This window comes from Salmo trutta, chromosome 32, assembly GCF_901001165.1.
Source record: "Salmo trutta chromosome 32, fSalTru1.1, whole genome shotgun sequence".
Lineage (NCBI taxonomy): Eukaryota > Metazoa > Chordata > Actinopteri > Salmoniformes > Salmonidae > Salmo > Salmo trutta.
In genome coordinates, this window is record NC_042988.1 from 2,390,675 (window position 1) to 2,414,820 (window position 24,146).

Here is a 24,146-nt window from a genome sequence, read left to right on the forward strand (position 1 = left end):
TTCTGTGCAACAATGTCTCTAGAAAACTTCCCCATTCTTTCCAGGATAATCCGCTTCGATAACCAAGACACCAGACCAGCTTGGCGGCAGAGAGACAAGCTAGCTGCAATCATGTCAGTGTGGGACAAGTGGGTTGACTGCCTTCCCCTGTTTTACAACCCTGGGCCCAATGTTACTGTTGATGAGCAGCTTATGCCATTTAGGGGCCGCTTTTATTGATAAATGTGATCAAGCAGAGGTAAATGTCAAATATTGATAAATGTGATCAAGCAGAGGTAAATGTCAAATATTAACCATGTATGCTGTCTATATTGCTTGTCATTTATATAAGTCAACATCTAAGTGTAACAGTGTAGGTACCGTCCCTCTCTTCGCCCCAACCTGGGCTCGAACCAGGGACCCTTGCACACATCAACAACTGACACAGAAGCATCGTTACCCATCGCGCCACAAGAGCCACGGCCACGGTTGCAAGGGGAAACCCTACTTCAAGTCTCAGAGCGAGTGACGTCACCGATTGAAACGCTATTAGTGCGCACCACCGCTAACTAACTAGCCATTTCACATCGGTTACATAAGTATTAAGTATACAATACCAAAGTCCACTGCCCTAAGGGTTATCTCTTTTACCATCATACCCATGAATGGACGATAAGGCTCCTGTTTCAATGACAGGGCCCAGGGGTCATACATTCCTCACCTTAGCCCCCTGCCTGTGGCTATAGCATAGTATTGAATGTCGTAACATAACAAATCTGTAACGTTTTAATTTACAGAAAATTCTAGTTTTATCATGGCACTTACTAGGCTAAGGTGATTTGATAGCAACTGTTTGCATGTGGGATATGTGTACCCAAGATCCTGGTTGATCTCTCTTCCTCTTTCACACATCGACATGCACACGATTTCAGTAAACTCCCTCTTTCTGCCAACACACCCCCATGAGCATAAGGCATGTTGTAAAACTGGTATGTCTAGTGACGATTTGGCAGTGTGTTTGCCTAACAGGTACATTTGGGTTTTACCTGTCGTAAATTAGCACCATTTTTCTTTTAGAATATCAACAATTGAATTAGTATATAATAGCTCATAGTAATTGTTTAAGTTAAGGAAAGCCTGGGTGAGCGAGTTGTAACTAGAGGATTAATTAAATATTCCGTTTTTCACAAGTTTCGAGGCGGAAACACCGAGGACACAAGGTAAGGATAATATTTTCTTGTTTTAATGAATTAGGCTAAACGATCAATTATTTTCGACCAAAATTATTGGGCTGGAATCACTGGCCATTTGTTTATTATCGATATGACTACAGCTATGCTAATTAATTGTCGTTAATTGTGCTTTCTCTTTTCCCAATGCAACCGAACAAATATTTTGCTAAAATAGAAAAATAAAATGTGATTTCTTTATATTCCTTATTATTTACAAGACAGTAGGCCTACCTACTATAAGTAGGGCTACAATGTAGGTATTTGTTCCTATGCGATTCAATTTTGTTACATAGAAACGTTCTAAAACCTGTGCCTCTAGAGGGCGACATAGTCAAACAAAATGGATGATTTTCAGTATCACCTTTTTCTGTTGTGTGTGTGTGTGTGTGTGTGGGTGCCCTTTTTACATTAAAAAAATCACTGAATAATGTGTTGAGTATTGGATATGTATTTTGAGCAATAATTAATAAATACATTTTGTTGCAGTTGTCGCTCCTGCTTGAGAAATGCCAGGCTTGGCAGAGATATGTATTGGCATGCTGTCGCTGCTCCCCCTGGCTTGGGCCAGAGTTGTCTACAGCCACAATGAAGGTAAACACACATCTGTTGAGTAGCGGTGTGTGGGTAAAATCCCTGGGGAAGCCAAGCCAGGACAAACAAAATCCATATTACAACCTATGTGTTGTGATAATTGTGTTGTTTGCTGTATAACCTGTTAGTTCATATGCCTTGCCACCGTGATATATAGGCCTAAGGCCGAGACAGTAGCAGAATAAATTCAACCACACCTTTGTTTCGTCACAAACCGGAGAGTAACCTCTGTCTGATGAAGTCCACAAAGCATATTGCATGTAACAAACAGTTACATGACCTACAGCATCGTCAAGCAAGTTAATGTTTCCGACATTTTCTGACTACTAAACAACTTGATTTAGAACCACGGACAGTTACCGCAAGTTGCAAAGAAAACAGGAGCTGCCTCCACTATTCCAGCACCATTTCAACTTCAACATAATCAAATCACCTGTGCTTAGTCTAATACAGTGACAACTAAAAGATAACAAAAAACAATTTAGTTCAATCAACGTAAGCTAAATATGATGTGGCTGTCCATGGTTCTGATTTCTCTCTCTCTCTCTGTGTGTGTGTGTGTGTGTGTGTGTGTGTGTGTGTGTGTGTGTGTGTGCAAGCAGAAAAAACATGTTGACTCACCCTACTTGTAGAGAAATGCCATCCTCCTCTCTTTGATGTTGATGATATTGTGACTCTGTCATACACTACACACTTTTAGTTTTTGTTGTTCTAGGCTACCTGGCTAAAATTCTTGCTCGCTAACTTCATGGGCAACAATGAGCCAGCTAGTTAACATTAGCCTACTACATCTAGCTACGTATTGAACTTTCATCCTCTTGGACCAGGGGCACAATGTATGAATTTATAGTTGGATCAGAATCTCTGTTATAATCATTGGCCAGTACGGAGAATGAAGTAAAACCACAAGTCCAAATCCCTTTCTCCATCCATGGGTAAGTTAGGAAAGGGCCAATTTTAGCTAGCTAGCCACCGGAGGACAATGACAACAATTCACATTTTTCTGTCTGATTGGTGTGAAGCCAAATCCAAACTGGCTTCCCTTGACACTTTTTTTTTGTGTGCCAGGACCATTCACAGTTGAGCTCACTCAGTTTAGCTTAGTGCTAATTTGCTATTGTTTTATACATCATTTTTTTTCAAGGGAGGCCAAATGCTTGCTGGCTTCCCTTGCTTTCAATGCTACGGGGAACAATGTCATACTCTTTTTGACCAGACAGCATCAAATAGATGGGCATCACATATAGAGACAAAGGAGCACTGTTTCTGATGCTTTCTCCGATGACATACATTCAGCCTCTTCTTGCAAATTGAAGGAAAATTATGAACCACAGAGAGACTAAAGATGAATTATTTAATGTTATTTATTTATTTAGTCAATTTTTTGGGGGGGGAAGCCTGTCTTCCCTTGGCATCCATGAATACATGCCACTGAGTCTGTTTGTCCTTACACTCTCAAGTGTGCACACTAGCACTGAGAGGGAGAGAATGTGTCTGTCCAAATGTGCATTCAATTCAACCTGTTTTGGAGGCAAGTTTACCCCCTTTCACCATATTTTCATGTAGGGTCATATTAGGCCAATGGTTCCCAAGCTGTGAGGCATTAAGGAACTATGTTGGGCTTTCAACTTCTCTTGAAAGTTGTAATGGTAGAATGCACAATGTGCAATTTTGTGATTGGATAGTGAATCAGCAATTTTCCTATTGTCATATCAGTCATTGCAGACCTTTAGAGCGCTATTTATAACTTGTCAGAAATGTTTTTTTAGCCCATTGATTTTGTTGTAATGTTTGTCACTCAGTTATCACATGAACACATACAAGACATCGCAAAATGTGTAGAATTGCAAGAATGTGCTTTAAAACGTCCAAAAAGTCACCACCCCATGGAAAAATGTATAGAATTGCAGGAAATAAGTTTGAAACGTGCAAAATTCTCTCCTCCAACAAGAGGGGTGTGACCAGTTTGTGTCATAGACAGTGTAGGGGAAGGGGTGGTCCCCAATGATAGAAGAGTGAAAAAGTTTGGGAACCACTATGTTAGGCAATTGTTCTTTTGCTTCACTCTTTCTATTTCTATCTGATTGTGAGGTTATCCATTCAATACTGACTTTTCTCTTGTCTGTCGAGGTCAGACTTGTGATAAATGATTGCTAGTGTGTGTGTGTGAGAAAGAGGCTCTGCCTCTATCTCTGACACCAATGCGATTATATCAACCTCAATCTCATGCCCATGAATATCCACTCTCTCTCGGTCTGTCTTATTCCCTCTCTGTCTCTCTTTTTCTCTCTCTTTCTGGGTCCAGTGTTCCTGGGACAACAGTCTGCGTCCTCGTACCTGTCTCGCTCGCTGCTCTGGAACAAATGGGACCTGGAGCTGGTGACGCCAGGCAGCCTTGAGAGGGAGTGCATAGAGGAGGTGTGCACCTACGAGGAGGCCAGGGAGGTGTTTGAGGACACAGCCCAAACGGTGAGGGAAGGGGGCAGTGAATGTGTTGGTACCTTTCATGAAAGTCTGTTGGAAATTATGTTTTATTTACGCACATTAAGAATACTGTAAGCTTGTTCAATTAATTGACTAATTTAATTTTCTATTTTCCCCAGAATGTATTTTGGAGCACATATTCCAGCAGTCACAGTAAGATATTTGGGGGGGGGGGGCTTTATAAACCTATACTAAGTCAATGTAAATCATTCTCACTACTGTCCTCATGTTTTTCTATGGATGATGCTAGCATTGATGATTTATCATCGCACAGGCTATAATATTAATATAACGTACATTGCAAATGTATTTATTGTGTTGGTTCTTTAGGTACAGCTCCCAGAGTGGATGTGTCGGGTCTAGTGGCAGGAATCTTGGCTGTTCTTGTGTCTGCTGTCATAGCCACGGTGCTGGGCTGCTACTGTTACAAGAAACAAGCTGGTAGAACGGCAGGCAGGTAAGATTGAGTGTGTGTGTTGTGTCTATGTATGTTAGTGTATCGATCTTAGAGTGTAAGTCTGTATAGTATAGCCTACCTAACCTAAGGCATCTATTGCCTGGTTGCCCTACCTGTCAGCAAATTTCATATGATAAAGTAGGCCTATGTAATCCCTGGTAGCCCTACATTGTAGCAACATATATGATAAAGTACATTGTATTTTATTATTTTTGAATTACAGTAGCCTATATAAGGTAGTAGCAACATGATAAAATAGGCCTATGTAATCCCGGATAGCCCTACATAGCAGCAACAATATTTCAGAAATAAGCAATGGACCCTGAGTCTTCCCATAATTTGTTGTGTGTGTGGGCAACATTACTTGTGTGTAGCCTAACCTAGTATGACTTTTATGTCATCTGTTTCAGTGCTCCAGTGAGGATGGTTGTGGATGGCCAGCCTGCCCCAGAGACAGTGCCTCTGGCTGGGATCATCGCTCCAGGACTGCCCTCCTACGGCGAAGCCCTGACCCGCAGTGGGCAGCATGACGCGCCCCCGCCACCTTACTCTGGGTAGGCCTGTGTGTGTGTATCACAGGAGGTTGGTGGCACCATAATTAGGGAGGCCGGGCTCATGGTAATGGCTGGAGTGGAATGGGTATCAAACACATGGTTTCTATGTGTTTGGTGCCATTCCATTTACTCCGTTCCAGCCATTATTGAGCCATCCTCTCCTCAGCAGCCTCCACTGGTGTGTATGTATGTGCCACCATAGTTTAAGAATGTGTACTGTGCGTGAATGTATTCCAGGTTTGTGTACTATGTGTAATATGCATGTCTGTCAACTGTGTGTCTCTCAGTGGTGGAAAAAGTACCCAATTGACATATTTGAGTAAAAGTAAAGATACCTTAATAGAAAATGACAAGTAAAAGTCACCCAGTAAAATACTAATTGAGTCTGAAAGTATTTAGTTTTAAATATACTTAAGTATGAAAAGTAAATGGAATTGCTAAAATGTACTTAAGTATCAAAAGTAAAAATCATTTCAAATTCCTTATATTAAGCAAACCAGACTGCACAATTTAAAAAATGTTTATTGATGGATAGCCAGGGCACACTACAACACTCAGACATAATTTACAAACAAAGCATTTGTGTTTAGTGAGTCTGCCATGTCAGAGGCAGTAGGGATGACCAGGGATGTTCTCTCATGTGAATTGGACCATTTTCCTATCAAAATGTAACAAGTACTTTTGGGTGTCAGGGAAAATGTATGGAGTAAAAAGTAAATTTATTTTCTTTAGGAATGTAGTGAAGTAAAAGTTGCCAAAAATATAAATAGTAAAGTACAGACACCCCCCCAAAAAACGAATTAAGGGGTACTTTACTTTAAAGTACTTTAGATCACTGGTCTGTCTGCATCTTTCATTCATGTCACAACCTATTTCTCGTTTTTTTTCATTCTATCTTTCTTCCACAGGGGGGCGCCATCAGCACCTCCTGACCCAGTTGACAATACTGAGATTACTGCGAATACTGAGGACACCCAGTGAAAAGGAGGGAAGGACATTTTAAAAAGGGGCATTCATGAAGAGTGTGTGTGTGTGTGTTACAAGCTTCAATTGGAGTTCTGGACAGTTATAAGTGAGCACAGCTGTGAACATTTCAATTCCTGTGAGTTGTTGAAATAGACATGGTATATGTCCATATAATAGGAGAGCATTTCAATCCCTGTACTGATTGAAATTGAGATGTAATTGACTCAGTTCTAGTTTTTAGGACTTTTTTTTTATTCGGGGGAAGAGGGGAGTTCATAGGGGGGCAAGGCTGAAGGATGTTATAGATAGAGAAATTAAGGGAATGGGATGAAGACTTGTTAAGAGGTTACCTGTGAGAAAGAGAAGCAATCCCATGATTGCAAAATGCATCATACAGGGATGATTTCTGTATTTTGAAAGTTGCATATCTTGACAACTTGATTGATGACAAGCAAAACATTTTGGGACTATTTCAACAATGAGCTAATGGAATTTCCTTTAATATGTATGAACTAGCAGATGGTATAGTATTTAGGTTAACATGTTGGCTAATGTTTGTTTTTGTCTCCGTGCTCTGAATTTAAGTCTATATTTATACACATTTCTTATTTCTTACATTTGAATAAAACGTTTTGCACCTAGCCCACTGGTCAATCAGACAGTCACCTAGATTCCATAGAGTTGCACGTTTTCAAAAACGTTTTCAAATATGCCTTTAGAAGTGAAAGTAATCGGATTACCTTACTCATTATGAGTAATCCAAAGTTTTACGGTACTGATTACTTTATTTTTTGTTTAACCGTAATCAGTAACGGTTACATTGTTCATGTAATCCGCCCAACCCTGCATATATCTGCACTCTTTAATCGAAATGTATCTTGCATTGCTCCCAAATGTACCCTTTTGGCCTGTGCTACACTGTATTCTGTCTGAGAATGGTCTCTGTGTATATGACTAAAGGCTGTACATGGTCAGTCTGCATCTGAGGTGGCCGTATAGAATTTACTACGATGCAGCCTCCGCAGACATCAGGGCTTTCATACTTCTTGTGCTTAGCTGAGCAGAGCTATTGTGAAGGAATTTGTCAAGGAAGTGAGTTAGTGTTTATACTGGACCTACCCTCAACCAATCATGTCAATGCGTAGCTATACAGAGCCCTCCGCTTTGTTACAAAATTTGAGAAGCGCACGGCGATGCGGTACAGCGCATGATTTGGCCTCTGCATTCCTCTGGTGGCTCCGCAATTGCGTCACAACCGTCTGACCACATTTCAGATGAAACATAAATTGGCTTTAATAAAGAGTTGGATTAGCAGATACTGCGTATGTGTGTGCGCACTGGAGAGGGAGAGAAAGCGAGTGAGTGGGGAGAGGGAGGGAGTGTGCTAACATGCGATTCAACCAGCGGTTCTAAAAAATGGCGTCTTCAGAAGAAAATTACGCGTAACCCTCACATCAAGATTCTAGTATGGCCGCGAAACCTCTCTTCAATTCTCTCAGGTCTATTTATAATTGGTTTTACAAAAGAACGCGAGGACTACTACAATATATGTTGACGCGCGGTACGAATATTGTAGTCGTTGCCAAAGTCAGAAGGCCCGCCTACTTGACCAATCAGATGAGGGAGTGGATCACGCGTATGCTGACCAGTTTGCAGGGGCAGACGAGAGACATGCATTTATGCTGCGTTCAAATAATAGTCGGATCTAGGAAACTGACATTTCTGGCTTGCTAAATGCTTGTAGTTATGCACGTGCCGCGTTCAACGAAGTCGGAAATTCTAGAGTTTCCTAGTTCCGACTAGTAAGTGAACGCGGCACCATTTCTATCTCATCAATGATTTCTTTATTAGCTATAATAAAACCAACCGTTATAAATGTAAAGTGGTAATCGGATGTCTTTTTCAAACTCAGCTTGAAAGTTTATCATTATGTCTTCCCTTACTCAGTTACTTGTTTTAACCCAAAATAGGTTTACTCCAATATCGGCATTGTTTTTAAAATGGCATGTAGACACACATCTTGAAAACGCACACAGTTTCACAGAAATGTTCACAGAATAGTTTATTTTAATTTTAAATGTGTTTATTTTTCCCTGATTTAAGATAAACTTCAACCCTTTTACTTTGTTTGGTACCTAGGAACTTTCTATAGTAATTTATTTAACTTGACAGTACACCCTTTTGGTATTTTGTACCAATTTTTAATAATAATTATGATTAATTGGACTTTAAATGGCACTTTAGACACCCATAGCTCTTTACAGTGTAACCCCACTTGGTGCCTTCAGAAAGTATTAATACTCCTTGACTTATTCCACATTTTGTTGTGCGTTTTTTTTATACCCATCTACTAACAGGTGCCCTTCTTTGCGAGGCTTTGGAAAACCTCCCTGGTCTTTGCGGTTGAATCTGTGTTTGAAATTCACTGCTTGACTGAGTGACCTTACAGATAATTGTATATGTGGTGTACAGAGAAGAGGTAGTCATTCAAAAATCATGTTAAACACTGTTATTGCATTCAGCGTGAGTCCATGCAACTTATTATGTGACTTGTTAGGCACATTGTTACTCCTGAGCTTATTTAGGCCTACCATAATCAAGGGGTTGAATACTTATTGACTCGACATTTCAGCTTTTCATTTTTTATTCATTTGTAAAAAATAAAAATCCACTTTGACATTATGAGGTATTGTGTGTAGGCCAGTGACACAATCTACATTTAAACCATTTTACATTCAGTTTGTAACACAACAAAATGTGGAAAAAGTCAAGGGGTGTGAATATTCTCTAAAGGCACTGTACATACTCTTTATTTCTATTTATTTTATTGGCCCACCCACTCCCCTCTTTGGAGGACAAAGGTAACCGTGTTTTCCTTTTTAATTGTACTTTAATTTGACAGATTCTTTCATATACTGTACATTATTCATAAACTTTACATACATGGTAATTTTATACACAGTATTACATGATAGGAATACAGTTTTATATACACATTACACATAAAATGGTACTCATTACATAAAGCCCCATCTTACATTTTATTGAGGTACACTCCATTGTTGGTTGGTACTTTAACATTATTAAAATGAAATTAATGATGTAAAAGTGTATGGTATAAATTACAGTGATCGGTCTTTGAACTTACTGCCTTCATGTTCGTTTCAGCAGCATAATTATATTTGGCTTTTTGTTTGTCTGTCTTTTCCATGGTGGCATTCATATGTCTTTGTGCTCACAACTTCAATTTGGGAGACTACTCTCCCAACTGACTTTTATTTCCCTGCCAAAGGCTGTGCATCTGTTGAAGCTCAAGAATATTAGAATGAAAGGCTTGTAGGGAAACTAACAATGTTGTTCCATCAAATAGAATAACTTCTCTGTGCTTGGAATGGAATCCCTTATGCGTGCTAGCTAGCTCATTTCTGAGCCGGTTAGAGATGATCCAATCGCTGATTACTTTTTGTCCATCACCCCTGGCATCTCCGACTGAAGTACGCTGCGAACAGAGACCAGTCAAATAATTCAGTTTGATTCGTCAGGCAAGCACGGTGGATACGAGTGTATTGGGAACATCAATTCTACACAATAGTGCAGGTCTAGCGCCCACTATCGGCTGCCTAGGCTACCAATATTAGGGAGGGGGTGTGTGTAAATGTATTTTGGAGAGGGAACTGGCAAGCCAAAAATATAAACAATAGACACTGTCGCTATAATAGAATCGCCACATTTTATATATATATTCAAAATAAATTTAGAAATGCAATACTTCAACAACGTAGGGAACGGGATGGTAAAAGAGAGCGTACTTCATTCTAGAGTGATAAATGGGCACCAAATATTTTGCTGTGCACAGACTGGTTTAGGCTACGTGCTAGCATCAGCTGAATCGCTGGTGGTGCCTAGAAGGACAATAGACATTGAAATATATAGCGAGCTGAAGAGGGGAGGGAAGGAAGAAACCGGATTTTTGTGGTGGTGGTTGGTGTGACCCCCCCATCCACCCCCTCCTCCCCTCTCTGTATCCTCCATATCCCCCTCCTCCTTCTCCTCCCCTCCATTCCTCTCCCCCTCCGTGCTGGTCTCAGTCTTGAGGTCTTGCTAGTGAATCGGGAGAAATAAACAGACACTGAGCAGAGGGGGTAAAAAAAGGACACAGGGAGTGATAGCGTGCGAGAATTTAAGACATCTCCTCCCTCCCCTACCCCCTCACTATCTCTCCATCTTCATCTCTCGTCTTTTCTTTAATGGAAAGAAATTATCCTGGTACAGGGTTCGGTGATTTGGGCGCTGGTACGGGATGGAGTTACGAGAGATCGGCCAAGGCAAGGTAAGCATTTGTACCCGTACATGTGCGCCCTCATACATTGGATGCATAAATATGCTTAGCTTGCTGTAACAATGCCCATGCCGATAGAGGCAATGCAATCTGTGCTCCCTCTATCGCTCCGATTATATATATATAGATTACATTGTTTGCAAGCGCCAAGTAGGCTATAGCAACGCTATCGGTATTGTCATTAGCAAGATTGGGGGGGTCTTGAAAATGCAAGGAACGCGATTGAGAGTTAATACGTGATACGGAAGGTAGACCGAGACAGAAAAAAAGAGGGGGAGAGGGGCGAAAAGAGGGGGGATGGGTTGCACTTGGGAGGAAACAGCTAGCTTTAGCTGGCTAGTGTATAATCAGACATGAAGAGAAAAAAAAAATCATGTAATGATATTTGCAAAGAACATTTGCATTTTTCACAATATTCCATAATTATATGACTGCATACTGGGTTGTCTTTACTAATGCATTGATTGCGTAATACGTTTACAAAGCAACGGTTGGTGCTAATTAGATATACAAACCAAATGTATTTGACGATGCAAAATGCAATGTTTGTAGCTAGGCTACTGTCGGCAGATTACTGTAGCTAGCACACTGTCTACAAATGAAATCGCTAGAAATGGTGGTGCTGCAGGGTTGCTTTTTCATCGTCTCGCATTCTCGCTAATACACTAGGATGAGTGTAGGCTAATTCAAATCAAGATATGCAGCTAACCTCAAACAATTAGAGAAAACACTTTCCATAACTTAGCTAACAACAGTGACAATTTAGTGACAGCTAGCTAGTGAATTGTAAGGTATTTTAATTAACTCACTCTGCAACCACGAGTACCTTAAATCCCATTATTAAAGCAGCAGCGGTTGCAGCATGGATGTTAGTGCAAATGTTTTTCTATATTGGGCTAATAACCCATAGATAGCTTTAAGCCTAGAAATTGTATTGATTGAAACTTGGCTAAATTGGTAACGGTACACCGTGTGTAATACAGTAACTGTCTAACTTCACTCTCAAGTTTAGCTGATAGGCGTATCATTAACAGGTGCAATGATAGGTGTATTACTTTTTTGTGTGCACCAACTGCATTTTCATTCATGCGAGAAAAACATCTACTAGCTATAGCCATTTTGGGGTAAAGTTAGCTAGCTTTAAAGGTGACAGGTAACTGTTGTCCTTGCTATCTAACGTTAGTTGTTCTGTTCAAGTTAAATTCTTCTGCATTGACTCAATGCTGCAGGTCTTTGGCTACAAAGTCAAATGTACAAGAATCGACCATAAACACCAACAAATGTCATTAGCTAAAACGATGGCTTGTGTGATGTTTGCTAGATCTCACTACCCAGCTAAGCTAACTCATGTAATGCGGTATTGAGAGACAGTTGCTTAACTCTAACCACCGAGCGTTAGCCAGCTAACATGAACGCGTTAGCTAAGCTTACGGGCGTACTGGTAAAATATCTCAATCATCTTTCCATTTCCGTTAACGCATGAATTAAAACGGGAATGATATATTGTAAGAACGTTATTCATGTAACGAAATGTTACAATGTTTCACATTGCGCGTCTTAACATTGCCTCGTCTCTGTGTTTTAATGAATTGGGGCCTACTTACATTTCAAAGGCTACGCACATTACCAGTCGTCGCCGGGACAACCAAATCAATCTTGCTACAGAGCGTACGTTACATGTACCAACAGTGTAGCTCGCAGTAAACACCATTTTTTAAATATATATAAATATATTTTTTTAAACGCAGATACTGTGAAATTCCAGATTGGCGATAAGATTTAATATGAGCAAAATACCATTGCATAATGGTTGTAAGTAATATCATTCTCAAGTATTAGTCCCACAGGCAAATCAATGTTGCATTCCGACTGATCGTGTGCATGGAGTAATTGCATAAAGCCCTAATCGTGCCCTCTATTACAGTGTCATTCACTGGTAGTGCCACTTATTATATTGTCCTTATAATGTGTTACCATATTTTCTATTTTGGGCCTGAACACTCATTGGTTCATCAAAGATGCAAATGATCAAATCACTGCACAAACAATTTCAAAGCTATAGTAATTGCTTATGCAGAATAGGCTGTTGCATGTAACCTTGGTAACTGACAGTGTTGTATGTAGCCTACTACTGTATCCTATCTTTGAACCAAGGAATATTTAGGCCCCAAAATTATATATGTATATATATTAATTATATATATATATATATATATATATGTGTGTGTGTATGTGTGTGCGCGTGTGTGTGTGTTCTTTTGCGGGTCAGCTGATCTAGCCTAGCCAGCAGTTTCTTTTTTGATGGCTGAATCCCAGAGTCAAGGGCATCTCCAAGCCCACAGGCAGATTGATGTAGTCCTGGTGTTCTTATGATGACCTCATGCTCCCTAATGTGGGATTGTCTGGCTGCCTTTATTGAAAAAGGTAAAGGAACAGAAACTACTACTACTTTACTGTTCTACTACTGTTCTAGGGTAATGAACCTAACCAACATTGGATGGCAGTTACAAAATATTTTATCTTCAGCCGTTTAGATTGAAGTGAATATGTTTATAGAAACCTTTTATTTTAATGTGCAATTAATGAACATATTCCAATATGTATGAGTCATTTAATCAGTTCATTGATTGTCTGAGAATGTATAGTGGTTACATCTATTTTGGTATCATACCTGTACATGCTTGCAGGTAGCCTTGACAACATTTTGGTAGTCTGGCCCATTGGTAGTCTGAATCATATTGTATTGTAAATACAGCAGAGTTCCAAAAAATGCCCTCTGCTGCACTCAAATAACCATAGCAATAATACCAGTAGACTACATTTGTTTAGCTCAGAATCTCCATACCAAGCTCTTACCAGCTCTTACTAGTACCAGGCATGTCTGTAGAAGACAAATGTCTAGTGTATTAAACTAGTGAGCCTATTATCATCATACACCTGCCTGGACGGAACGGCAGGGTGAAATGAACAGTGGTTGATTGCGAAAGCAGTCTTAATGAAGGATTAATAGCTCCCCCTCCTTTATTCATCCCCTCTTTCACAATCTTGAGGACTGCAGCTCACTCCATCATGGTTATATGGCCCGACAGAGAGTTGGAGGGGGTGGGAGAAGAGATGTAGAGGAGAGAAGAAAAGAAAGAAGGAATGGTTGAATTTGGAGGAGATGTAGGGAGGAGAGGAGAAAAGATGACAGGTTGAAGGAGGAGAGGAGAGGATGTAGAGAGAACAGGATGGGAAGAGGTGGAGAGGTTGTGCACTCATTTGAAAATTGCATCTGAGCAGTACAAGAGATTAGCTCTCAACTAAATACATACTATTGATTCATTTGCTTAGCCCATTGAATTCTCAATGTACATATATTCTGGGAAAGTGGAAGTACTGAGCCTGACCGCGTCTGGTTCTAGTATATAGTGTCTAGTTCCAGAACCATTCATTTCAATGCAACCAATTTCTTAAACATAGAAATCGACATTTAGGGATTAGGATTCAGTTTGTTATTTTAGCATTTAGCCATAAATATTTCTATTGTTAATTAACATATTAGTAAGATTTCAGTAGAGTATATGGATGTGTCAAACTCAAGAATACTGAACACACTGACGTGTCATATTCAGAGAAAATTACCCCTGATTCCTGAGTCAGATAGTGGCGTATGCTAACCGAGCCGTGGCTAAACTTAGCACGGCTGCAGAGGAGGAGGAGGAGTCAGCGACTGACACACTCAGACGGTCACCACACTTTTATCAATGAAACCACTATGGGTCTCGCCTCGTCAAGTCATAACCGCTCGCCTCTGCTGCTAGCTTTCTATGCATGACTGGGGAACAGCAATTCCAATCAGCTAAGGTGGCTAGTCACAGTCACATGATTGGTTGAATGGTGACAGAGTGGTGGCCAATCAACATCACATTACACTGAAGAGAACCGAAGGGTGATATGCCGGTTTTTTCGTTGGAGCAAAAGACTGTCCTCTCTCCTCCGTCCTCTCTCCTCCGTGACCCGGAAACCGATGAGTGGTCGAAGAGTGTGTAAATTCGTTAGCAGGCAAACGGAATACAGTCCTCCCTTTCTTGATGTCCTCCTTTTGGCGAGGAAGCACAAGTGTATCCTACCTGAGTCCTTCATGGAAGAGTTTTGAAATCTGCCAAACCCCCTTTAAGAAAAATCATGCAAACATTTAAAAAATAATATGATACTTATCCTTTTATTGATAAAAGGTTGTGCACTAGCTTAATCGTTTTGATCCGTTTATACATTTAATTTGGGATTCCGGATTCCACCCTGTAAACTTAATTTGCCTGGTGACGTGCGATTGGAGAAGGAGAGTCTCATTTCATACGAGCCATTTTCGTCCACTTTCCATCTCCTCGCCGCCTCTCCTCAATTACTTTTGGCCTTTTTCAAAAGGAGGCGAGAGAGGAGCGAGGAGAGAGGACGCAGGAGGTGAGCACATCTAATTGATAAAAGGCCATGTTTATCAGGCAGTTCAAAAATAGAACCACAGGACTTCATAAGTAAACAGTTAATAATAAATGTCTTTATGCATAATAGTTTTGAGTGTATTCCACATTAATGAATGAAGGAAGTAATAGAATTTAAATGTGGAGACTACTCTGCACTGTAGTGTGGTGACTTCATGAAAATGCCCAACCTTTGATTTCTTGACTCTATGGAGATCTTCTGTTCTCTGAGACTCTGACTGCATCCTAAAAGGTACCCTGTTGCATCCCAAATGGCACCCTATTCCTACATAGTGCCCTACTTTTGACCAGGCCATTTGGGACACCGTCTCTGTTTGGGTGTTGTTTTTCCCCTCTGTGCAAGTAAGTGATTGGAAGTGGGAGTGATTGTTGAAAATCTTTCTTTTCATTCAGACTTTCATGTGAATGTTGCTCCCAGTTCTATTTAGCGGCTGATATTGATGAACAATACCTTATTTTGAGTGTTAGGTTACCCTGTGTAAAGTGTAAGACTGGCTCATATTTTATGGTGTGGGCTGGAAAGGGCGATATTGACCTTATACAGTATGGTATGCCTAAGTAAACAACTCTACAAGAGAGTATAGGTAGATTAGAAAGGTAATCCATCACCAAAGCCTGGGAGACACTGTCAGCCGGACTAGAATGCATTGTTGTTGTTTAGGCTTTGTTGTTAGAACAGGATTTTATCTGTGCAGAGAGCCTTGCATTTGCTGATTTCCCTCACACTAGTACTATTTTGTTGGATGTCTACAGTTGTTTTGGTTGGGAAAAAACAGCTGTACTGCAGATCTCGATTTAGATAACCCCGATATAGAAGAATAATCCAACTTTTCATTAATTCATGATTTCTCACCCCTTCCTCCCTTCTTTCTTCAGCCTGGTGTATGGGAGTTCTAGGTCCTCCCATCCGAACTCAGAGCTGCTCCATCGCCAGGCTTATGGCACCCCCCACCCTCTGCAGGGCTACGCAACCAATCACCATCCTGGCAGCTCTGGACAGGGTGGGGCATGGGGGGCTGGGCGGAGTCTAGGTAAGGGGCCGGGCTAATATGAACCTTGATTCAAATGTGAAATTGAGGTCTCTGCATGATGCCAAAAGGTTGTCATATAGAATGTTAGATTACCTGTTATTACAGTATAATATTGTCCTTTCCTATACACACAGTCAGAGAGCATGTACATTTTTCTCTCTATCAAAGTGTTTTTGTTTACACTAGACTGTTGTTTAGATGAGTCACTATAAACAGAAAAATGTGTGTGGTTGAGTAAATGCTTTTGTGTCTATGTCCTCTAGGCTTATCTGGGCTGTTTGATACTGGGCTACACCATGCCAGTCCCTCTGGTCCAGACCCATCTGTCATGAACCTGATTTCAGCACTGGAGTCCCAGGGTCGGCAGCCTCCCCCCTCAGCCTCCTCCCTCCTCTCCCAGTTCCGGACACCCTCCTGGCAGACTGGTGAGTGCAGGAGCCAGTCTTGAGTCATGCTCAAGTACAACTGAGTCGTGTTCATCATTTTCTAAGTGTTATGAAGGACAGCAGCACATTTATAATAATATCTGTCTCTCCATCTCCATTTCCCATAGCGATGCACACTCAGCCAGAGCTCTTCATCGGGTCTGGCTCCTTCCCCTCCTCCTCCATCTCGGCCTACCAGCACCCAGCCTCCTTCTCTGGGCGGTCCTTCCCTGGCGCCTCGCTCTCCCTCCAGGACTCCCCCACCTTCAGCCCCACGTCCAACGGCCTCCTGTCCCCCCATGACCCCCTGCTGCACATCAAGACTCCCTCGCAGTCCAGCCTGGGATTCGACCGCTTACTCTCCTCACAGGGCGCCGCCTACCGAGGGTCGCAGGACCCCACGGGCCCGCCGCAAACCTCCTCCTCCTCCTCCTCAGGCCGCCACCTACCCCCTCCCCAGTTTAACCTGCTGTCCTCCCAGCTCCAGGACCAGTCCTCCCAGTTGTACAACGCCTCTGTGTTCTCATCGGCACCCGCCCCCCCACCGCCCCAGCCACCCCAGGAAAGGGCCATCCCCCGGCAGGACAGCGTGATCAAGCACTACCAGCGCTCTTCTCCGGCTCAGTCCCAGCTCTCCTCCTCAGCCCCCCACCCCCTGCAGCACTACCTCAGCTGTGGGGCATCGGGGTACCAGCAGATCTCCCACCACCGGCATGGAGGGGTGTCCTGCAGTCCGCTGGGAGAGCAGAGCCCTTCAGCAGACCCCAAACCCTCCCCCCGGTCAGACCAAGTGTACCGCCCCATCATCCAGACCCCGTACACCTCCTCAGCCGCCTCCTCGTCAGGATCAGGTGGAGGTCTAGGGAAGGGGGCTAAGAACTCCAGCTCCAGTAGCGGCTACTCCTCCTCGGGCTCCTCGTCGTCCCGAACCCCCCACACCCCGCCCTCAGCTTCCTCGTCCTCCTCAAACTCCAACCCTAACCCTTCCTCCAGCTCCTCGTCAGCCCCATCCAGACAGCAGCCCCCAACTCAGTCTGCGCCCCCTCCCCCACCTCCCCCTCCAGTCTCCTCCGCCCCGGCCCAGCAGCCTCCTCCTAAACCCTGCCTGTCAGCATACGGGTCCCCTGTGGCCCCCGTCAAGCCCACCGCAGGCCTCCCTGGACAGACACCTCCCCAGCAGCAGTCCTACTCTCCCAGCCAGCCCCCTCCCTCACACCTCCCCTCTCACCAGCCCTATGGGGGCTTCAGCTCCCCCCAGGCCCAGGACCTGACCTCTGGCCCTGGGAGTTCTGGGAAAGGGTATGGAGGACTAGGGCCAGGAGGCCGCTCCTTCTCTGCCGAGGTGGTCTACGGGACGGACTCGGGATACAGCTCGCTGCCTACCTCCCTCGGGGGAGCAGGCAGTCCCTCGTTGGGGTACGGCGGCCCAAGGCACTCCCCTGCCCTCCTGGGGTCTGGGGGGGGTGGAGGGTCAGCCGGCAGCGGGGCAGGGTCCGGGGCTGGTGGAGGTGGATCAGGAGGTGGGGGTGCAGGATCAGGTGGTAGCAGTGGAGCTGGAGGAGGCAGCTCATACCACCTCCCTGACTCCAGCCCCTCTCCCTCCAGCAACTCTGGCATCATTCGACCTGGGTTGCACTCTCCTGCTCCCGCCCGCCCTGCCCAGTCCCCCGGGGGAGCCGGGGGGAACAAATACCTTTCCTCCGTCCTCTCCCCTGCCTTCCTGTCCTCTCCGCAGGGCTACCCCGACACCCGAGGCCCCCAGTCTCAGTCTTACCACCCCACACCCCCCAAGCCCAAGCCAGACGCCGACATGCTGGGAGTGGAGCGCTCTCAAGACGAGGAGGATGACGATGACGATGACTTCCTGATCCAGCACTTGCTGCATGCCCAGAGCCCTGCGCCCCACCCGTCCCAGCACCACCCCCAGCAGCAGCCGCCCCAGTCCATCCCTCAGGCCAGGGATGGGGGCAAAGGTCTGGCCTACGACCTGAGTAAGGCCTCTGAGGAGCGCTACCACCTGCAGAGTGTCATCCGCACCAACAGCGCCACCAACAGCACAGTCCCCGGTACTGCAGGTAACGTCAGCGGAGGTGGCCTGGAGAGCCAGCTGGAGATGTCTCTGAAGAAACAGCAGCAGCAGGCAAAGAATGAACGAGGGCTGTCTGGAGCAGGAGCCGGCGGAGGAAGAGGGGGGGCAGACTCCCTCTCCCACCCCAACCCTCACGTCCCCTATCCGCAGCAACACGACTCCCTCGGCTCAGTGGTGCACTACGGCAGGAGCGACCCTTACTCCCAACACCCTCACACCCAGCACCCCCACCATCCCTCGCAGGCCCCCTCACATCCCCAACACACCCAGCACTCCCGACACGCCCACCCCCACTCCCATGGCCACCCTCACATGGAGCTCAAAAAGCCTCCCGACTCGTCCGAGCTGCCATACCTGCGGAAGACACCCGAACTGCAGCAGCAGCCCCGACAGTCCCAGCCCTCCCTTTCCCTCATGGACTCCCCCCCAAACCAGCCCCAGCAGCCTCCCTCTGCCCACATGCTCCAGTCTGTTCTGTCCCACACTACCCGCAACAAGATGGACACCCAGCAAGCTGCTTCTCAGCAGCAGCAGCACTCCATGAGTCAGCAGGCCATGATGGGGGCAGGTGGAGAGGCAGAGCCTGGGGGACAAGCGGGGGTGGATCCCCAGCCCCAGTCTCAGTCCCAGCTGCAGCTCCAACTCCAGTCCCAGGCTATGGAGGCCCACTACGGCCAGGCCAGCCAGAACTCGGTTTCTCCACTGGACATGCTGGAGCGCACCCTGTCTCGTGCCAACAGCAGAGACAGTGGAGGGGCCGTGGAGAGAAGTGGGGTGGGGGGAGGAGATGGGGGCAGTGGTGACGGACACAGGCAACAACAGCAGCAGCACAGGCTGCCGTCTCATCACCACTCCCAACAAACTGCCTCCAAGCTTCACGACTTCCTCTCTGAGCCAGACCTGGGAATAACCACGCCCTCCCACCTGCACCACCTCAACCCACACCACCCCCACGTCCATCACCAACAGCAGACCCACCCGCACCACCCCCTCCCGCACACCCATGCCCACCCCCACTCCCACCACCTGGCAACTAACGCAGGGACCCAGCAGCAACAGCCTCCGCCCCATCAGAGGGACCAGGAGCCCCAGCTCTGCCAATCCCAGTTGGACCAGCTCAAAGAGCACCAGTTTGACACTGTGAGCCCCGTGGGGAAAGCGGGCCAGAGCCAAGGCCAGCAGCAGCAGCAAAGGTTTGTGCCTCTGACCTCCATCTGTTTCCCAGACTCCCTCTTACAGGATGAGGATCGCTCCTTCTTCCCCGGCATGGAGGATATGTTCTGCTCTGACGACTACTCCAAGTCGAGCTGCGCCGGGGGTCCCGGGGCAGGCCAAGGGGTGCAGGAAGGTATGTCTGAGGCACGTGGACAGGGACCAGACAGCATGGAGGACGTCAAGACCAGTGATGGAGGAGGTGGCTATGACATGATGGGTCACCATGGCGACCAGGGGTATGGGTACTGCCACAGCCTCACGGAAACAGAAAACAGCACCATGCATCTGGACCTGGACTCCCTGAAAACCCATGAGCTCCCCTCCACTGTGAACACAGAGCAGCTTGGCCTCATCCAGTCCCAGACCCCAGGCCTTGGCTTGGGGGTTCCAGGGGGAGTTCCTGGGGACGGCTCCGCCAACAAGATGATTGGGGGTACGGGCGTGGGTGGAGGTTCCGGTCTGGCCGGGCTGACGTCGCCCATCTTCTGCTCCTCCCGACCCAAGAAGCTGCTGAAGACCAGCTCCTTCCACCTGCTGAAGCAGCGCCGCGACCCGCAGCCGCAGGCCAAGAAGAACTACGCCCAGGAGTATGAGTTCGAGGATGACGAGGACAAGGCTGATGTTCCCGCTGACATCCGCCTGAACAGCCGGCGGCTTCCTGACCTTCTCCCCGACCTGGTGTCCAGCTGCAGGAAGGCTGGAGGAGGAGGGGCCTCGGGGGTGGGCTCCCTCAGCCCTCTGATGGGCGACCTGGACTTCTGCCACCCGTCTGGCTACCCCTCCCTTGGCCCCCCTCCCCAGCTCCTACCCCACGACGGGCCCAAGAAGAGGGGCAGGAAACCAACCAAACCCAAACGTGAAGGGCCGCCTCGGCCCAGAGGTCGCCCTCGCATCCGCCCGCTCCCGGAGCCGCCCTACTGTAGGGGGCTGATGGGAAATGTAGGTGGGGAGACCCGCAGGGGTCGTGGGCGGGGTAGGGGGCGTGGCAGGAAGGAGGAAGGGATGATAGAGATGCATCGAGAAATGAACAAAGTACCCGACCTCCAATATCAGCAACAACAACAACAGCAGCAGTTCCACCAACAACAGCACTTTCAACAACAGCAGCACCATCACCTCCAACAGCAGCAAAATATACAACCTCAACAGCAGCAACAGCAGCAGCACCTACAACACCTTCATCAACAGCATCCACAGCACCAGAAACCTTTCAAGCCTATCAAGGTAAGGGAGACATGAGCAGAGTGATATCATGTTTAGATAGCGAGTTGTATGGACTCCGTAAAGCTTACAGTGCCTTCAGAAAGTATTCATACCCCTTGACTTATTCCATATTTTGTGTTACAGCCTGAATTCTACACACAATACCCCATAATGACAAAGTAAAAACATGTTTTTAGAAATCTTGTAATGAAAATGAAATACAGACACATCTAATTTACATAAATATTCACACCGCTGAGTCAATACATGTTAGAATCACATTTGGCAAGGATTACAACTGTGAGTCTTTTGGGGAAAATCTCAAAGAGCTTTGCACACCTGGATTGTACAATATTTGCACAATATTATTTTAAAAATTCTTCAAGCTCTGTCAAATTGGTTGTTGATCATTTCTAGACAGCCATTTTCAAGTCTTGCCATAGATTTTCAAGTCGATTTAAGTCAACTGTAACAAGGCCACTCAGGAACATTCAATGTCTTTTTGGTAAGTAACTCCAGGAAATATTTCACCTTGTGTTTTAGGTTTTTGTCCTGCTGAAAGGTGAATTTGTCTCCCAATGTCTGTTGGAAAGCAGACCGAACCAGGTTTTCCTCTGTGCTTAGCTCTATTCCGTTTATTTTTATCCCGATGTCGATGACAAACATACCCATAACATGATGCAGCCACCACCAGGCTTGTAAATATGAAGAGTGGTACTCAGTGATGTGTTGTGCCCATGCAACTTATTATGTGACTTGTTAAGCACATTTTTACTCCTGAACTTATCTAGGCTTGCCATAACAAAGGGGTTGAATATTTATTGACTCAAGACATTTCAGCTTTTCATTTTTTATGAATATGTAAATATGTCTAAAAACATAATTCCACTTGGACTTTATGGGGTATTGTGTGTAGGCCAGTGACACAACATCTCAATTTAATCAATTTTAAGTTCAGCCTGTAACACAACAACATTTTAAAAAGTCAAGGGGTGTGAATCCTTTCTGAAGGCACTGTAAATAATCAGTTGTGTTATTTCCTCTCTTACCCCACTAACTCTTTCTCTCTGCGTTTTCTCTTCCTCTATCCCTATACCCCTCACTTCAACTATCCCTTTCTTTTTCCCTCACCATTCCCCTAATACCCTCATTCCTCCTTCTCTCCTTCTCTCCTTCCCCCTTTTCCCTACACCCATCACTCTCCTCCATCCCCTCTTTACATCTCTCAGATCAAGCTGCCTATCCCCTCTATGTCTCCCTCGGACTCCTTGCTAAGGACAGACTCCCTGTCCAGCACCGACCCGGTTCTCTCTGACGGCTCAGTGGGCTCGGCCCCTTCCCTGGGCCTGAGTCCAGGAACCACCGCTGGGATGGACATGAACATCACCAGGAGCCAGGAGAAGATGAAGCAGAAAGCTCAAGCCCAGGAGGTGAGTGCATCTGCCTTTGTCTTTTTTGGATTCTACCTGCTGTTTTTTATTCGGTAAATCGTACCTATTACGCTATTGTTTGCGTTAATGTTTACGTCACTCACCATCTGTCATTTTGACCAGTGTTCAGCTTTATCCAAACTTATTTACCACTACGTGTACATCCTTGGGCAAGGGTGATAGGTAGGCCTCTCTCTATAGGACACTAAGGGATCATTTCAGAGAATCAGTAGTGATGCATTGCTTTGACTAAAAAAGTAACTAAGATTAAAAAAAAAAAAGAAGTTTTTATCAGCAATGATGTTTATTTTTCTATTTTTCTACTGAACTCCCTGGTCAGTACTTCACTGTTGATTTGTTGTTATGCTCTGTAGCTACAGTATCTGAGGTTTCGAAAGAGATTCCTTCTCATTAGTGGGTGTAGCTGATATCTTTTTAAATTATTCATGTTCGGCAGAGCTTCTCACTTCAAAGTGGTGAATTTGGGATTCGTCTCTGAGAACGACAAAGGTATTTGAAGTGTGTTTTTGGGGATTGACGCTCTGTGGTGTGTGACCAAACCTGAGAGTTTTCTCCTCTTTCCTGTCACACTATACACACCAGCTTGGGAGGGAGGGATCACTTGTCTCTCTTTCTGAGGGGAAATTAAAACTGACAAACATTTTGCAAAGAAAACTGAAATATTTCTGATATGAACAACTAGGCCCAAAAAAGAACTAGGACATCTGCCAGATGTGATAATGAGTATGTTTTTAATCTACATCTGACTTTATATATTTAAATTCAGCATATATAGTATTCAATATTTACTGTGCCTTCAGAAAATATTCATGCCCCTTATTCTACATTTTGTTGTTACAGCCTGAATTCAGAATGGATTAAATATTTTTAAAAATCTCACCCATCTACACACAATATCCCATAATGACAAAGTGAAAACATGTTTTTAGAAATGTTAGCAAATGTATTGAAAATGAAATACAGAAATATCAAATTTATATTAGTTATTCATACCCCTGAGTCAATATATGTTGGAATCACCTTTGGCAACGATTACAGCTGTGGGTCTTTCTGGGAAAGACAGCCATTTTCAAGAATTGCCATATTTTCAAGCCGATTTAAGTCGAAACTGTAACTCGGCCACTCAGGAACATTGTGTCTTGGTAAGCAGCTCCAGTGTAGATTTGGCCTTGTGTTTTAGGTTATTCTCCTGCTGAGAGGTTAATTTGTCTCCCAGTGTCTGTTGTAAAGCAGACTGAACCATTTTATCCTCTAAGATTTTGCCTGTATTTAGCTCCATTCCATTTATTTTTGTCCCCAAGAAATCTCTAGTCCTTGCCGATGACAAGCATACCTATAACATAATGCAGTCACCACTATGCTTGAAAATATGAAGAGTGGTACTCAGTGATGTGCTGGATTTGCCCCAAACATAAGGCTTTGTATTCAGGACATAAAGTTAATTTCTTTGCCACATTTTTGCAGTTTTACTTTAATGCCTTATTGCAAACAGGATGCATGTTTTGGAATATTTGTATTATGTACATGCTTCCTGTTTTTCACTCTGTCATTTAGGTTAGTATTGTGGAGTAACTACAATGTTGTTGATCCATCCTCATTTATATCCTATCACAGCCATTAAACTCTGTAACTGTTTTAAAGTCACCATT

The 24,146-nt window shown here is 44.6% G+C and overlaps 2 protein-coding genes across 3 annotated transcripts in view; both read left to right on the forward strand.

The window, feature by feature from the left end:
- The first annotated feature begins 954 nt into the window (after positions 1–954).
- prrg2 (proline rich Gla (G-carboxyglutamic acid) 2) lies at positions 955–6,905 on the forward strand. 2 transcript variants are annotated; one of them, XM_029727038.1, is made up of 7 exons: positions 955–1,199; positions 1,698–1,802; positions 4,108–4,271; positions 4,406–4,439; positions 4,608–4,743; positions 5,154–5,297; positions 6,206–6,905. In XM_029727038.1, the coding sequence occupies exons 2-7, from the start codon at positions 1,718–1,720 to the stop codon at positions 6,276–6,278; spliced, it is 636 nt and encodes a 211-aa protein (XP_029582898.1). In that variant the 5' UTR covers positions 955–1,199; positions 1,698–1,717; the 3' UTR covers positions 6,279–6,905. The 2 variants fall into 2 exon arrangements, with proteins under 2 accessions (XP_029582898.1, XP_029582899.1); XM_029727039.1 differs by having other exon boundaries at positions 957–1,199; positions 4,617–4,743.
- Positions 6,906–10,293: 3,388 nt separating this feature from the next.
- Positions 10,294–24,146, forward strand: part of prr12b (proline rich 12b) — a 30,760-nt gene continuing 16,907 nt past the window's right edge. The window contains exons 1-5 of the mRNA XM_029727040.1: positions 10,294–10,593; positions 15,960–16,114; positions 16,378–16,539; positions 16,668–21,067; positions 22,276–22,476. Of these exons, the coding sequence (XP_029582900.1) occupies positions 10,511–10,593; positions 15,960–16,114; positions 16,378–16,539; positions 16,668–21,067; positions 22,276–22,476 (5,001 nt within the window). The 5' untranslated portion in view covers positions 10,294–10,510. The remainder of the gene's footprint in view (positions 10,594–15,959; positions 16,115–16,377; positions 16,540–16,667; positions 21,068–22,275; positions 22,477–24,146) is intronic.